General features: G+C 35.4%; 1 protein-coding gene across 1 annotated transcript in view; it reads right to left on the minus strand.

The window, feature by feature from the left end:
* usp43b (ubiquitin specific peptidase 43b) overlaps nucleotides 1-13,167 on the minus strand; it is a 109,020-nt gene that overhangs the window by 47,589 nt on the left and 48,264 nt on the right. The window contains exons 4-5 of the mRNA XM_030142061.1: nucleotides 9,091-9,183; nucleotides 689-824 (exon numbers count right to left, since the gene is read on the minus strand). Coding sequence (XP_029997921.1) covers nucleotides 689-824; nucleotides 9,091-9,183 — 229 coding nt within the window. The remainder of the gene's footprint in view (nucleotides 1-688; nucleotides 825-9,090; nucleotides 9,184-13,167) is intronic.

Below are 13,167 nucleotides of genomic sequence, written 5' to 3' on the forward strand. Positions count from 1 at the left end.
GTGAATTGCAAAAATTAGACTGAGATGTTAACAATCAAGTGGACACCTACAGCTCAATATGATGGAAAACTGGATGGGACCAGTAATATAACAACCCATAAATGATGACAACTACAGTTTTCTCTTTGCTTTAGTGAAAAAAGTAAAATTACATAACGGAATTGTTTACATTTACAAACTCTCCCTTCACAAAAAAGGTGAATAATCTAAAACCATGAACAACCTGATATTTCTTAAGAAAATTTAATTACATTTTTATAATATTGTGCTTGTTACTAAATGATTTGTGCATTTGTAGATCCACTGTGATCTGTAAGCTGTAATGCACATGTGTAAATGAGGCATAATATTGTTGAAACTGCATTTTTACTTTTTTGCACAAAAACAAAGAACTAAATTCGGTGGTTACACTGTTATATTAGTAAATTGCACTTATTTTTCTTACAAATTTCAGGTTGTATTTGGATGTTCAGATAATTCACATTTTCATAATGTAATTTTATTTTTTCCACAATAAAAGAGAAAGCATTTGGATTATTATCTTTTGGTAAATTTGCCTATCATTTTACTGGTTTGGCCCACTTGAGATTGAATGTGGCCCCTGAACTAAAATGAGTTTGACCCCCCTGCTGCAGATGAAGGTGCTCCATGTGTTTCCACACTGACACAGTTCAGAGCTTTATGTTACCTGGTCTGGGGAGAGTTTCCCCTCGTCAGCCACCATCCTCCTAAGACAGGCCACAGAACCGAAGAGAGGCACGGCCAGGCCGACCCGAAGGTACCGCTGTCCTTTAGTGCTGAACACCAGAGTCACACACAGCGGCCTGTGGACGGAGGATGACACACAATCAGGGAAAAGGAGAAACAGGACAGCTTTTATTCTGATTTCTGTGCCATTTCTAGTGTAGCTTCCTATCTGGCCAAAGAGGGACAAAAGAAGAATTTCATGAATAAACCAATACACTTTAACATTAATAATAGATCATTAGGGCTGTGTTTTACGTGGTAAAATAATGGAATCCCTATTGCATTTTTAAAGCAGGGAGTGCTCAGCTCTGACCTCTCCAGAGGCAGCGCTGACATGAGCAGGGTGCTGGGACATAATGGCCTCTCTCAATAACAGCCCATCAGGGAGCTACAGACAAACCGGATCCGGCACCTGTGGAGGTTTCAGATCTGGAGACTGACACTAAACCAAAGACTGATGTGTCACACCAATGACAACTACAAGAACATACAAACCTCAAAATGATAAGACTAGGAATGACAGAGTAGTTAGCATAGTTATCAATCATCGTCACATGTCCCACTTCCATTATAATACCAACCCATTGATACCATACACAGTATATGTACGGCCAGGAACAAAGTTATGTTTTCACATTTAGGACTCTAGGTTCTACTTGTCTTCTAATTACTTGAACCTGACCTTATAATCCTGAGATCATCACCATAATGTTATTAACACCAGATTATGATATGTTTGTCTGTCCACAAGAGAGGGTACTGGACACTATGGTGTATGTCAAAGTTAAATTGAAAAAAAAAAAAAAAGGATTTGCATGGGATGAAAAAACTCCTATTCAACATACACATGTTACAGTGCAGTTTATTTTATCTACTGGTTGTGTTTTAGATGTTCTATCTTATTTATCTTATTTATTATGTATCTGTTCTTATCAGTTTTAGTATATTTTATACAGTATATATAGTATAGTATATAGTATATTCTTATGCTTTGTTTACCATATCATGTATTTTTGCATTTATCTTTGTATAGCACTTTGGACATCTTGCGTTATTTTAAATGTGCTCTATAAATAAACTTGACCTTGACCTAGTATCCAGATCTTGTACCACAAAAAGTTCCTGAAAGGTCAGTTGATCACTGTAAGGTTAAGATTTTACAAACAGATTTCACTTACATATTAATGGAAGTCTCTTTGGAGAACTGCCTTCAGAATATAACATGAAATCTTGAGTGAATTTGCATAAATGTGCTTGGCATGGTGTGTTACTGCATGAAATTTAGCTGCTTTGGCAGAAGTGTGTTTTTGCACTCAATGCTTTTGATCTGTTTTCACAATTTCCAGATAGAAATAAGATAAAGTCTGTTTGTGAATGCAGTGCACTTCCATAGGAATAAATCAATGAATTTTTTGTAACAGATGAAGGTTTATAAAAAAAAAAAAAAAAAACAGAAAAGGAAAAAAAAAACAAATAGTGAGTGAGTTCTTCATCAGATTTTTTGCTATTTCTATCTTCTTAAGGGATTCATCACCATTTATTCTAATATTATGCTCAGTATTTTGCAGTCTACTGAGAATCAGGTATTTTTCTGTATTTAATTCACTGATCATGTAGATTTCCATAAAAGCTCAAATTAAAGGTGAGGGTTATTACTATTTCAAAAACAGAGAAAATGGAAGAAAAGTCACTTTTTCTGTAAAATATATCATTAACTGAACATAAAAAAACGAGTGTTTCTATCCACTGTTATTGATCCAACTCCATGGGTTTTACTGGTGAATCAATGTTGTAGAAGATGACGGTGTTTCCAGTTTAACTACGGAGCCTCTGGATGTCCCAATGGATCACATCTGATGACCATGAAATGATGACAAAACTGTATTTTACACCAATTCTTTACATGGATTAATAAGATTAGTGAATCAACAATAATTTAAATTTTTACATCAGTAAATGATTTTTATTGCTAGTGGATGTTTGGGTCTTTATGGGTTAAGGCTAAAATGAAGCAAACACTTTGTTCTGTTTGACTATCACACCAACTAGGATACCCTGTATTTGTGCCTGCACAGCCAAGGAGGCCAAACATCCCAAACACCCCTGTGTGTACTCGGAGATAAGATAAACAATCCTTTATTGTTCTCATAGTGGGAAATTGACATTATCACAGTAGTAGAGAGCAGATAAAAATGTAAAGAGCAAGAAAAAATAGGTTTATCAGTGAACAATGAACAGAGTATTGCACATCGGGACATCGGCATTGCATAAGTAAATAAGAAATACACACAGTGATGTCTGAAAAAGATCTGACACTACTGAAGTGTTTGTATTCAGCGTCTCAACCTGCACAGTGTTTTAGGTCACTGCGTAATTACACACCTCAAGCTTCAAGATCCAATATCAAGGGAGAAAAACAGCCATAATTTGAAAACACACACCTTCCGTCCACAGCTCTCTCCTTTCTCAGTCTGAACACAAAAACTGAACACACACACAGTTGACCTGATGCTAATCCATGCTGCTGTAGAAAAGAGAACACACTTTTCCAAGAACGGCGGAGTTGTCTCTGTCCAAGTGTGACTGGCGATGTAATTACAGCTGTCAGTCACATATTTAACCTCACTACCTGCCTATAAAACACCTGTGATTAGACTAAATCTGCATTGTGGGGTTCAGTGAAGTGGGAAGAATTCTGGTTTTCATTTCATTATTATATGACCAGGAATGACAGAGTAGTTAGCATAGGTATCAATCATCATCACATGTCAATCACATGTCACATTTTCCATAAAAATACCAATCCATTGATACCATACACAGTATATGTACAGCCAGGAACAAAGTTGTGTTTTCACATTTAAGACTTAATAGTGGTGAGATCTAGGTTCTACTTGTAATTACTGAATCTTGACAAAATAAAATACAAAAGAAAAAAAAGTATTTGCCTAGGATGAAAAAACTCCTGTTCTCCTATTATTTTGTATCTGTTCTTATCAGTTTTAGTATATTTTGTTCATAGAAAAAAAAGCAAAAAAGCACTGTAACATTTTGGACACTGATTTCTCTCCCATTTTAACAGAGGTATCTTTGGAGCCCTGTTTTCCAAAATCTAACATGAAATCTTGAGTGAATTTGCATAATTCACTCAAGATGCTGTAGAAAAGAGAACCCACTTTCCAAGAACAGCGGAGTCATTTCTGTGCAAGTGTGACTGACAGGGGCGGATCTACTGGGGGACAAGGGGGGCAACTGCCCCCTCATTGTACCCCCCCCCCAGCTGCCCCCTAACTTTATGTTCTAAAACTATACTAAACTAAAAAACAAAAACAAATCAGCACTGTTTCCAAAAGCCTCTCAAAGTATTGAAATAAAAGATGAATTCACCCCCTTAAATACGTAGCTCCGCTCCTGCATTAAAAGTTTGTGTAACATTTAGCTTCCTGCGCCGCAAACACAAGGTGTTTGTCTGGAAACAGAGTCAGTAACCTGGCAGGTGGAGTGACTGAGCTGCCCAGGGTTCTCCAGGTGAAGTCAGTTTCCCTAACACACAAAGTTCAGTTAAACTAGCGCATTGACCCGTGGGGATCCATGGATTCTAGATGTGGTAGTTTTATGCTGTTGTGTATTTGTGCATGCTGTACCGCATTCATCCATTAGTCACTGCCAAAGTGTTCTGACCATAGCAACTCAATTGGGAGGTCAATGTATTCCAAAATTACTAATATTTCCTAAAATATTGGTCCTATCAACTTGCACTTTTCACTAGCCTCTTACTTGACCAAAAATATATAAGCATGCCAAAATGTAGCAGTCAGCTCTTTCCAGATTTTGTGTGAATTCCCGGACACACACGCATGCACGCATGCATGCATGCATGCACGCATGCATGCATGCATGCACACAAAAACCACTAGGCTTTTATAATATAGATATGTAATGAACATAATATACGTTAAAGGCTGGTTCAGTACGTTCATTCATCATTAGCCAAAAGTGACTCAGTCGCGTGTGATTTGTTGGAGAATTTTCTCCTTTGGTTAGTCAGCTGACTATAGCAAACAGTCTATGAAGCATTTAGATATCAGAAACTGGCATGTTTGAATTTAGAGGGTTTTTTTTTTTTGGTTTTTTTTTCAGGGGATTAGGTTTTAGTGACAGTGTGATCAATATCACAACAATAAGCCTGAGCAGTTAAAGCAGGTTACATCCTTATTGTCAAACTGGAAAAATAACTAATACAGTGAGCCTGTTAAAGGGTTAAGTGCTGTGACTCTAATGAGTCCACTAAGGAACAAGCAGCCCTGATTTTACGTCATAGAGAAAGAACGTCAGTCATACTAAAGGTCTTGGTCGCATTCAGAGCATGTTTTTCAAGCATATAGTGTAAACAACATCATCCAACATGCAAGGAGCATGTGTTTGCCAAAGGACAAAGTGTTTGGATTGCCGGCCACAGCAAATGTTGGTTTGCTAATAAACAGTATGTGTTTAAGGCTTACAGACATGATCTGGCTGTGACTGAACTGATCTTTTCATGCCCAGAAATATATAAAAAATTCTTTTAAAGACCATCCATCTGTTTTCTCCTTTGTTTATCCTTTCAGATGTTTTTGTTTTGTTTTGTCTTTTTACCCTGTTTGCAGCCCTGTAAAAAAAGGACAAATAACTTAAGACTTGGCACAGGGTCAGAATGAAGCTCTTAAAAACAATTTCCCAAATTAGAGGGAATGTTGGCTGAACTTGGACAAACTATTTGAAAGACAAAAATCTAAAAGGAAGGAAATGACTAGTTGGACGACGAGAAACACTGGCGATCAGTTAAAGACATTACACCACTTTACTCAAAGGCGTTGGTCAATCAGGTCATATTTAGACTTTAAACACTGGGACTGCTCTGTGTATGTGTATGTGTGTGTGTGTGTGTGTGTGTGTGTGTCTGTGTGTGTGTGTCTGTGTGTGTGTGTCTGTGTGTGAGGTGTTTATCTAGACTTATACAAAACATATATCGTATCTCATCACAGTGGCTGATGGGAAAAGGTCTAGTCTCTACCCTGATCCTGAACAACATACAGTTAACAGTTTAAAACATCGATGTCAAACATACGATCTGTGGGCCAAAACTGACCCGCCAAAGGATCCAATCTGGCCTGCGGGATGAATTTATAAAATGCAAAAATTACACTGAAGATCTTAACAATGGTGTCAAAATCCTTTTTTGTTCAGGAGCCCCATACAGACCAATATGATCTAGTAATATAATAATAACCTGTAATTAATGATAACTACAAATTGTTGTCTTTGTGTAAAAAAGTTAAATTACGTGAAATTGTTTACAAACTATCCTTTTACCAAAAATTTGAATAACCGGAACAAATATGAACAACCTTAGAAAAAGTAAGTACAATTTGACCAATATTCTGCCTGTTACTAAATGTTTTGTATATTTGTAGATCCACTGTGATCTGTGAGGTGGAATGCACATGTGTCAATGATAAACTGAGGCATAATATTGTTAAAATTGTTATTTTTCTTGAGACATTCAGATGTTTAAGGTAACTTTCTAGACATAAATATTTTCATTATGTAATTTTCTTTTTTTTTTTTTTTTTTTTTTTACTGTTCTTATTTTACTGGTCTGATCAACTTCAGATCCTGTTGGGCTGAATGTGGCCCATGAACTAAAATGAGTTTGACACCCCTGGTTTAAAAAGGCGGGGGAGGGTAAATGCATGGTTTGTACCACATGGAAGTATAGAAATCTGATCATACAGCGAGAAATGGATGCGTGTGCTTGTGGAAGTATATTTCCTCCACTACTGATATAAACTGCTTTACTCAACCAAAACACAGCTGCACCAATAATATGGATCCAAAAAATAATAATATATAATAATAAAGCATTGTTTGGATTATAAGTGGTTAATGTGGATGTAAATGGAACTAAACATATGTAATAAAAACATATCAGATATTTGCACAAAATGCATGGAAAGTAAAGGAACCTTTTTTCGTTGTTTAAAGCAGAAAAATGTGAATGTTTTGAGAAGAGATGAAAGTAATAATTGAAAAAAAAAATTCAAAACAAATTACATTGAACCCTAAATTGTTTCTGTTTGGTCTGTATCCAGAAAAATACAACTTAAACCAAAGCGAGAGAATATTCGCAGACCTCACTTTGGTTAATACCAAGAAAAGTATTGTGCTATTGTGGAAAAAGATCCAAAGACCAGATGTGACTCAGAGGTTGAGAGAGATGTTAACCAACCTTCTACTCAAAAGAATGACATATATACAAATGTTTGAAGAGATATAAACCTTTCATTGATTATGTCCAAAACTTAAACATAATGCTTAAAGAGGATGGATGTTTATGGATCATGTAGTTACCATGCCTGTGATTTTTATTTTCTTTCATTCATTTTGTCAAGATCATTCCTTCATTTAAAATTTGATATTTTATTTCATTGTTGACAATGTACTTTTTGTAATAGATTACCTACTGTTTTTGTATATTGTAAAAAAGAAATTACGTTATTGATATTTTCTGTACATTATTTGTAAAATTTAAATGCAAAAAAAAAAAATATATATATAGTGGAATCATTTTACTGTGGAATGAATACTTTTACTTCTTATACTTCATGTTGATTTTGCTGATTATACTAGTCTACTTGTATTTAGCTGTATATTTAGTATTTCCAATGTGCTATTAGTATTTCAAATTAGGTAAAACATCTGACTTCTTCTATCAGTCGGAACAGCTACAGCTATTGAACTACAGCCAGTTTGCATGTGTTTTTTGCAGGTCTTACCAAACAGTGGCACAAAAATAAGATTGTGAATGGGGTCTCCCTTATTGAAAATGTCAGGATTTCCTGAACGGTATGACCTTCATCGACCTGACACAGGGACTGAGTGGGTGTTGTGATGTAGAATTGAATAAGACATTGTTTTTCATTGTGCAGAGGGTTTTCCACCAGCTTTTCCTTTTTGATAGTAGCTCCACAATGACTTGTATCTTTACTTGATGTAGTGCATGAACAAATCAGGGAGTTGTCCAGCCTGTTTCCTTATGGTCAGTGCTTTAAGCTGTTTAAATTTAACAGTGTGATCTATTTACCAGTGTCATTCACAGCTCTGATAGTACATGTTGGATGAGGATGTGACGTAAGCCTTCACCATACCAGGGGCGTGACAAATAAACAGCACAGACGTTTGGAATAATATTTCACATCAAAACTCTTCAATACATATTCACGTCATGAGTTTAGTAAAAGGTTTGAACAAGGTCACACAAGTTAATTCTTCAGAAATGGAGTCATCATGTGGAGATCTTCTATCTACAGGTTTATGTAAAGTGTCCAGGTAAAAATGCCCACACAGAGCAAAGTATATTTAATTCATATGGCATTATTGTTATAAAAGTTCCTCACTATCCTGATAGTCTAGTTCAGGGGTGTCAAACATGTGGCCCGCAGTCCAAAACCAGCCCGTGGGATGAATTTGGAAAGTGCAAAAATTACACTGATGATATTAATAGTGTCAGTCTCATTTTAGTTCAGGTTCACATCCAGACCAATGTGATCTCCAGTAAAATAATAGCACAATAACCAAATTTTCCTCTTGGTTTAATGTGAAAAAAAAATATTAACAGTGTGTCTATAAATAATGATTCTGATGATAATTCTTCTATTTGTTTTACTACAAAAAAACCATTAAATTATGAAAATATTTACATTAACAAACTATCCGTTAACAACAAAATGTGAATAACCTCAACAAATATGAACGTGAACAACCTGAAATGTCTAATGAAAATTGAGTGCAATTTTAACAATATTCTGTCTGTTTCTAAATGTTTTGTGCCTGATTTGTAGATGTGATCCATAATGTACATGTGTATATGATAAGTTGAGGCATAATATTGTTAAAACTGACTTATTTTTCTTAAAAAATTTTAGGGTTTTTTAGGTTATTCACATCTTTTTTTTTTTTGAGTTTGAAAATGTAAATATTTTCATAATTGAATGTTATTTACTTGCACTTAAACAGAGAAAAACTCAGAGTTGTCATTCTTTAAGGCTATTAGGCTATTATTTTACTAGTCTAGTCCACTTGACATCAAATTAGTCTGAATGTGGCCCCTGAACGACAGTGCATGTGACATCCCTGTGATAAATTAATAATAACATTGCCTTTTTACTGCATAATGTAAGGTGTGAAATTACTGTGAAAAACAACAAAGTTAAAAAATATAATGACCTGTGAATTAACAGAAAAAAAAAAAAAAACAACGCTCTAATCAGATTAAGTCCTGCAGGTAGGAACAGGAGCGCTCACCTCGTCTGTCGAAGAGGAATGGGCAGTGAGATGCAGAGGAACGGGTCAAAGGTGTTGCTCTGTTTCAGACAGTGAGGACACGTCAGGGATGATCTGAGGAATGGAAAAAACACATTCACATTAGCCTCACAAAACCACCTGCGCTGACCTGGCAGCGACTTCCAAATTATGTCAAGGTCCTCCTGATGAGGCTTGGCAGCAGAGGAGGGTGATTTAATCTGTTACACAATTGAACAAGTAGAAAATGAGCACGGAGTTCCACACAGAACGCCTTGATCTGATTGTAAAAAGGGAAAAGATGAGACGTGTAACTGGTGAGAATAAGAGAGATGAGAGCTGGGGGTGGGGGTGTGGTAGGAAAAGACCCCTGGGATGACGTACAAGTGATCTAAGAAAAAGCAGGGGAAAGAGGTTTCCATCTTGTTGCATCATTCTCACCAGTGCTACTAATGCGACTCATGAGGAGCCATTAAGGCACATGTGTCAAACATGCGGCCCATGGGCCAAAACCGGCCCACTGAAGGGTCTAATCTGGGCCATGGGATGAATTTATGAAATGCAAAAATAACACTGAGGATATTAACAATCAAAGATGTCAAAATCATTTTAGTTCAGGTTCCACATACAGACCAATATGATCTAAAGTGGGTCAGACCAGTAAAATACTACCATAATAACCTATAAATAAGGACAACCACAAGTGTTTGTCTGTTTTAGAGTAAAATGGTAAAATTGCTTAAAAATGTTTACATTTACAAACTATCCTTTTACCAAAAATGTGGATAACTTGAACAAATATGCACAACCTCAAATGTCTTAATAGAAGTAAGAGTAATTTGACCAATATTCTCCCTGTTACTAAATGTTTTGTGTATTTGTAGATTCACTGTGATCTGTAAATTGTAATTCACAAATGTCAACGATAAAGTGACGCAGAATATTGTTAAAATTGCACGTATCTTGCTATTATTTTGTGTTTTACTAATACATTACCTGTTTTTTTTTTTTTTTTATTTCTTGTTATCACCAACATTTTAACCAGTTTTTCATTATGGTATGGTGTGTGCTGCTTGACCTCTTGGCCAGGTCATCCTTGTGAAAGAGATGTTAATCTCAATGGGACTTTATCTGTTTAAATAAAGGTTGAATAAAAAAAAAATATTCTTAAGACATTTCAGGTTGTTCATGTTGTTCAGATTTTCAAGGAAACTTTGTCGATGTAAACATTTTCATTATGTAATCTTACTTTTTTTACTGTTGAGATCAGTTGGGCTGAGTGTGGCCCCTGGATTAAACTGAGTTTGACACCCCTGCAATAAGGCATCCCAAGCAGTGATAGAGACACATTTCGTTAAATCGAAGAATTGATTTCAAAATCCTGCTCCTGGTTTACATGACCTTGCACCTCAGTACATCACAGATATGCTCATCACTTACACCCCAGCAAGAACACTTTGGTCAGCAGGCAGTGACAACTTACTCGTTCCTCACACCAGATCCAAGAAAGGGGAGGCAGCTTTTAATGTATATTCCCCACAAAAATAGAACAATTAGACTTCCCTCATCAGTAGCCACTTTTAAAAACAGGTTAAAAATGTACCTTTCTTCAACAGCATTCTGTTGAGTTGTGTGTGTGCATGTGTGGTTGTGTGGTTATGTGTGAGTTTAAGTGTGTGTACATATGATTGTTTACTTGCACTTGCACTCTCCTTTTTACCTCCACCAAGGAGGTTATGTTTTTGTCGGCGTTGGTTTGTCTGTTTGTGTGCAAGATAACTCAAAAAGTTATGGATGGATTTGGATGAAAATTTCAGGAAATGCTGACACTGGCACAAGGAACAAATAATTAAATTTTGGTGGTGATTGGGGTGGGGGGGGCCACTGATCTGCCTTGGTGGAGGTCTGCGCTCTATGAGTGCTTTTCTAGAAAAGACAGCACAGACCTCTGCCAAGGCAGATCAGTGGCCCCCCCACCCCCGATCACCATCAAAATTTAATCATTTGTTCCTTGTGCCAGGATCAACATTTCCTGAATTTTTCATCTAAATCTGGGGCACTGATCTGCCTTGGCGGAGGTCTGCACTCTCCGAGTGTTTGTAGTTTATGATTGTTTTTTTATGTTATATACTTGTTGTGAAGCACATTGAGTCTGCCTTGTGCATGAGCTTTATAAATAAAGTTGAATTAAATTCAACTGAATTTCTCCAGTGATGATGTCTTTCCTCTCTGTGCCTCCAAACAAACACGACATGGATCGCTGAGACGGAAATGCCCATACGAGTACATTAATGATTTCCGAGTCTTATCCACTGAGTCCTGTTTTTCATTCAACAAATCCCTCTTACTTCTACACAAGGAAATAACTTATTCCAGATTGCTAATTGTCTGAACAATGAGTCAGAGAACCCGCAAAAGTTAATGAACTGATTGCATGAAGTGATTAGGAACAATGTCCTGCAGCTCAATTAAATCTTTTGTCCAGTGTTTATAGGTAATCTGTGCAGCCTTTCCTGGATAAGAATGAACTGCCTTGATCAATATGGTGCAAAACCCATTCACTCCAGATAACTAAGCTCAAAAGACAGTTAAAAGACTGAACTCTACAAGACAGAGACCCCCGTCTGTGGTTAAACATAGAAATTGTTCTATAAGTTAACACTTTCATACATGGTGTCACTCAAACTTCAATTAAAACCATAATATTGGAAATAATTCCTCCTAATTAGCCATTTTTGATGTAGGTATAGGTACTACAAAACCAAAATTATAACATAGATTGTCTGATTAATTATTAATCTATATCTACTACAGTTAAATTTTACATTAACTTTCCCTAAATCCAACGTTAGCTTTATGGATAGAGGCATATAACATAACATATTTGTGATTAACCGTTAAAGACCCAAAAGCATCTACTGATCTAAAATGTTTAATACCTTCGGGTCCACTAATCTCATCAATAATAGAGGTAGTTTGTCAGTTTGCATTTGTTCATCTTTCAGCAACATCAGATATCTTTTTTAGAATCATCTACAGTCTCTGTAGTGAATGTGGAAATGCCATCGTCTACTGCTACAATGTTGATTCACCAGTAAAACCCATGAAGTTTGACAAATGACACTTGTTTTTTGGTAGAATTAATGATATATATATATATATATATATATATATATATATATATATATATATATATATATATATACACATATACATATACATATATATATATATATATATATATATATATATATATATATATATATATATATATACATATATATATTTTTATTTTTTTATTTTTTTTGCTGGAAAACTAATTTTTTTCTTCAGTTTTTCTGTTTTGATATAACCTTTGAATTTACTCTGAGGTTTTATGAACATCTACATGATCAGTGAATTAAAAATGGGAAAAAACCTGATTTACTCTGAAAAAATGCAAGGTCAAATGAACAAATCAAAACCAAATCAAATCAAATTTTATATATATATAGCGCCAAATCATAACAAAAGTTATCTCATGACCCTTTACATATAGAGCTGGTACAGAGAAATTAATTTGGACATCACAATAAAAAAATTAATTTTTATGGGTGAAAGTTGTGTTTAAGTTACAAATGGTCGATTGTAATATATGTATCTCACTCATTAATCCAATCACACACATTTAAGCATGTTTTTGGGAGAAATAATCACAATCAGATTTATAATAATTAATGCATGAAATGGAAAAGTGTAAGTAAAGTGTACCTATACACCCATTCTGAACTGACAGAACAACAGAGAATCACCAAACACCCTATTAGTTAGTTTGTTTTTTTTCTGGTTTCACCACTTAACAAAGACCTGCTTAGAAATCTATATCTTTTTACACACACTCGTATATTTAAAATACTTTCTTTGTTTTTTCTTGCTGTTATTTCCCTTGAGGAAATGAGGCCTTACTGATCTTTTCTCTAAACAAATTTCATGGCATAAAGTTGTACTATAAATAAAAATAATGACTCATGAAATGGATGAGAAGGATCAAAAAGAGGCAGACAGGACCTGCCGAGCTGAAGCATTTCCACCTACAAAATT

Source organism: Sphaeramia orbicularis, chromosome 8 (genome assembly GCF_902148855.1).
Source record: "Sphaeramia orbicularis chromosome 8, fSphaOr1.1, whole genome shotgun sequence".
In the NCBI taxonomy this organism is placed as follows: Eukaryota; Metazoa; Chordata; class Actinopteri; order Kurtiformes; family Apogonidae; genus Sphaeramia; species Sphaeramia orbicularis.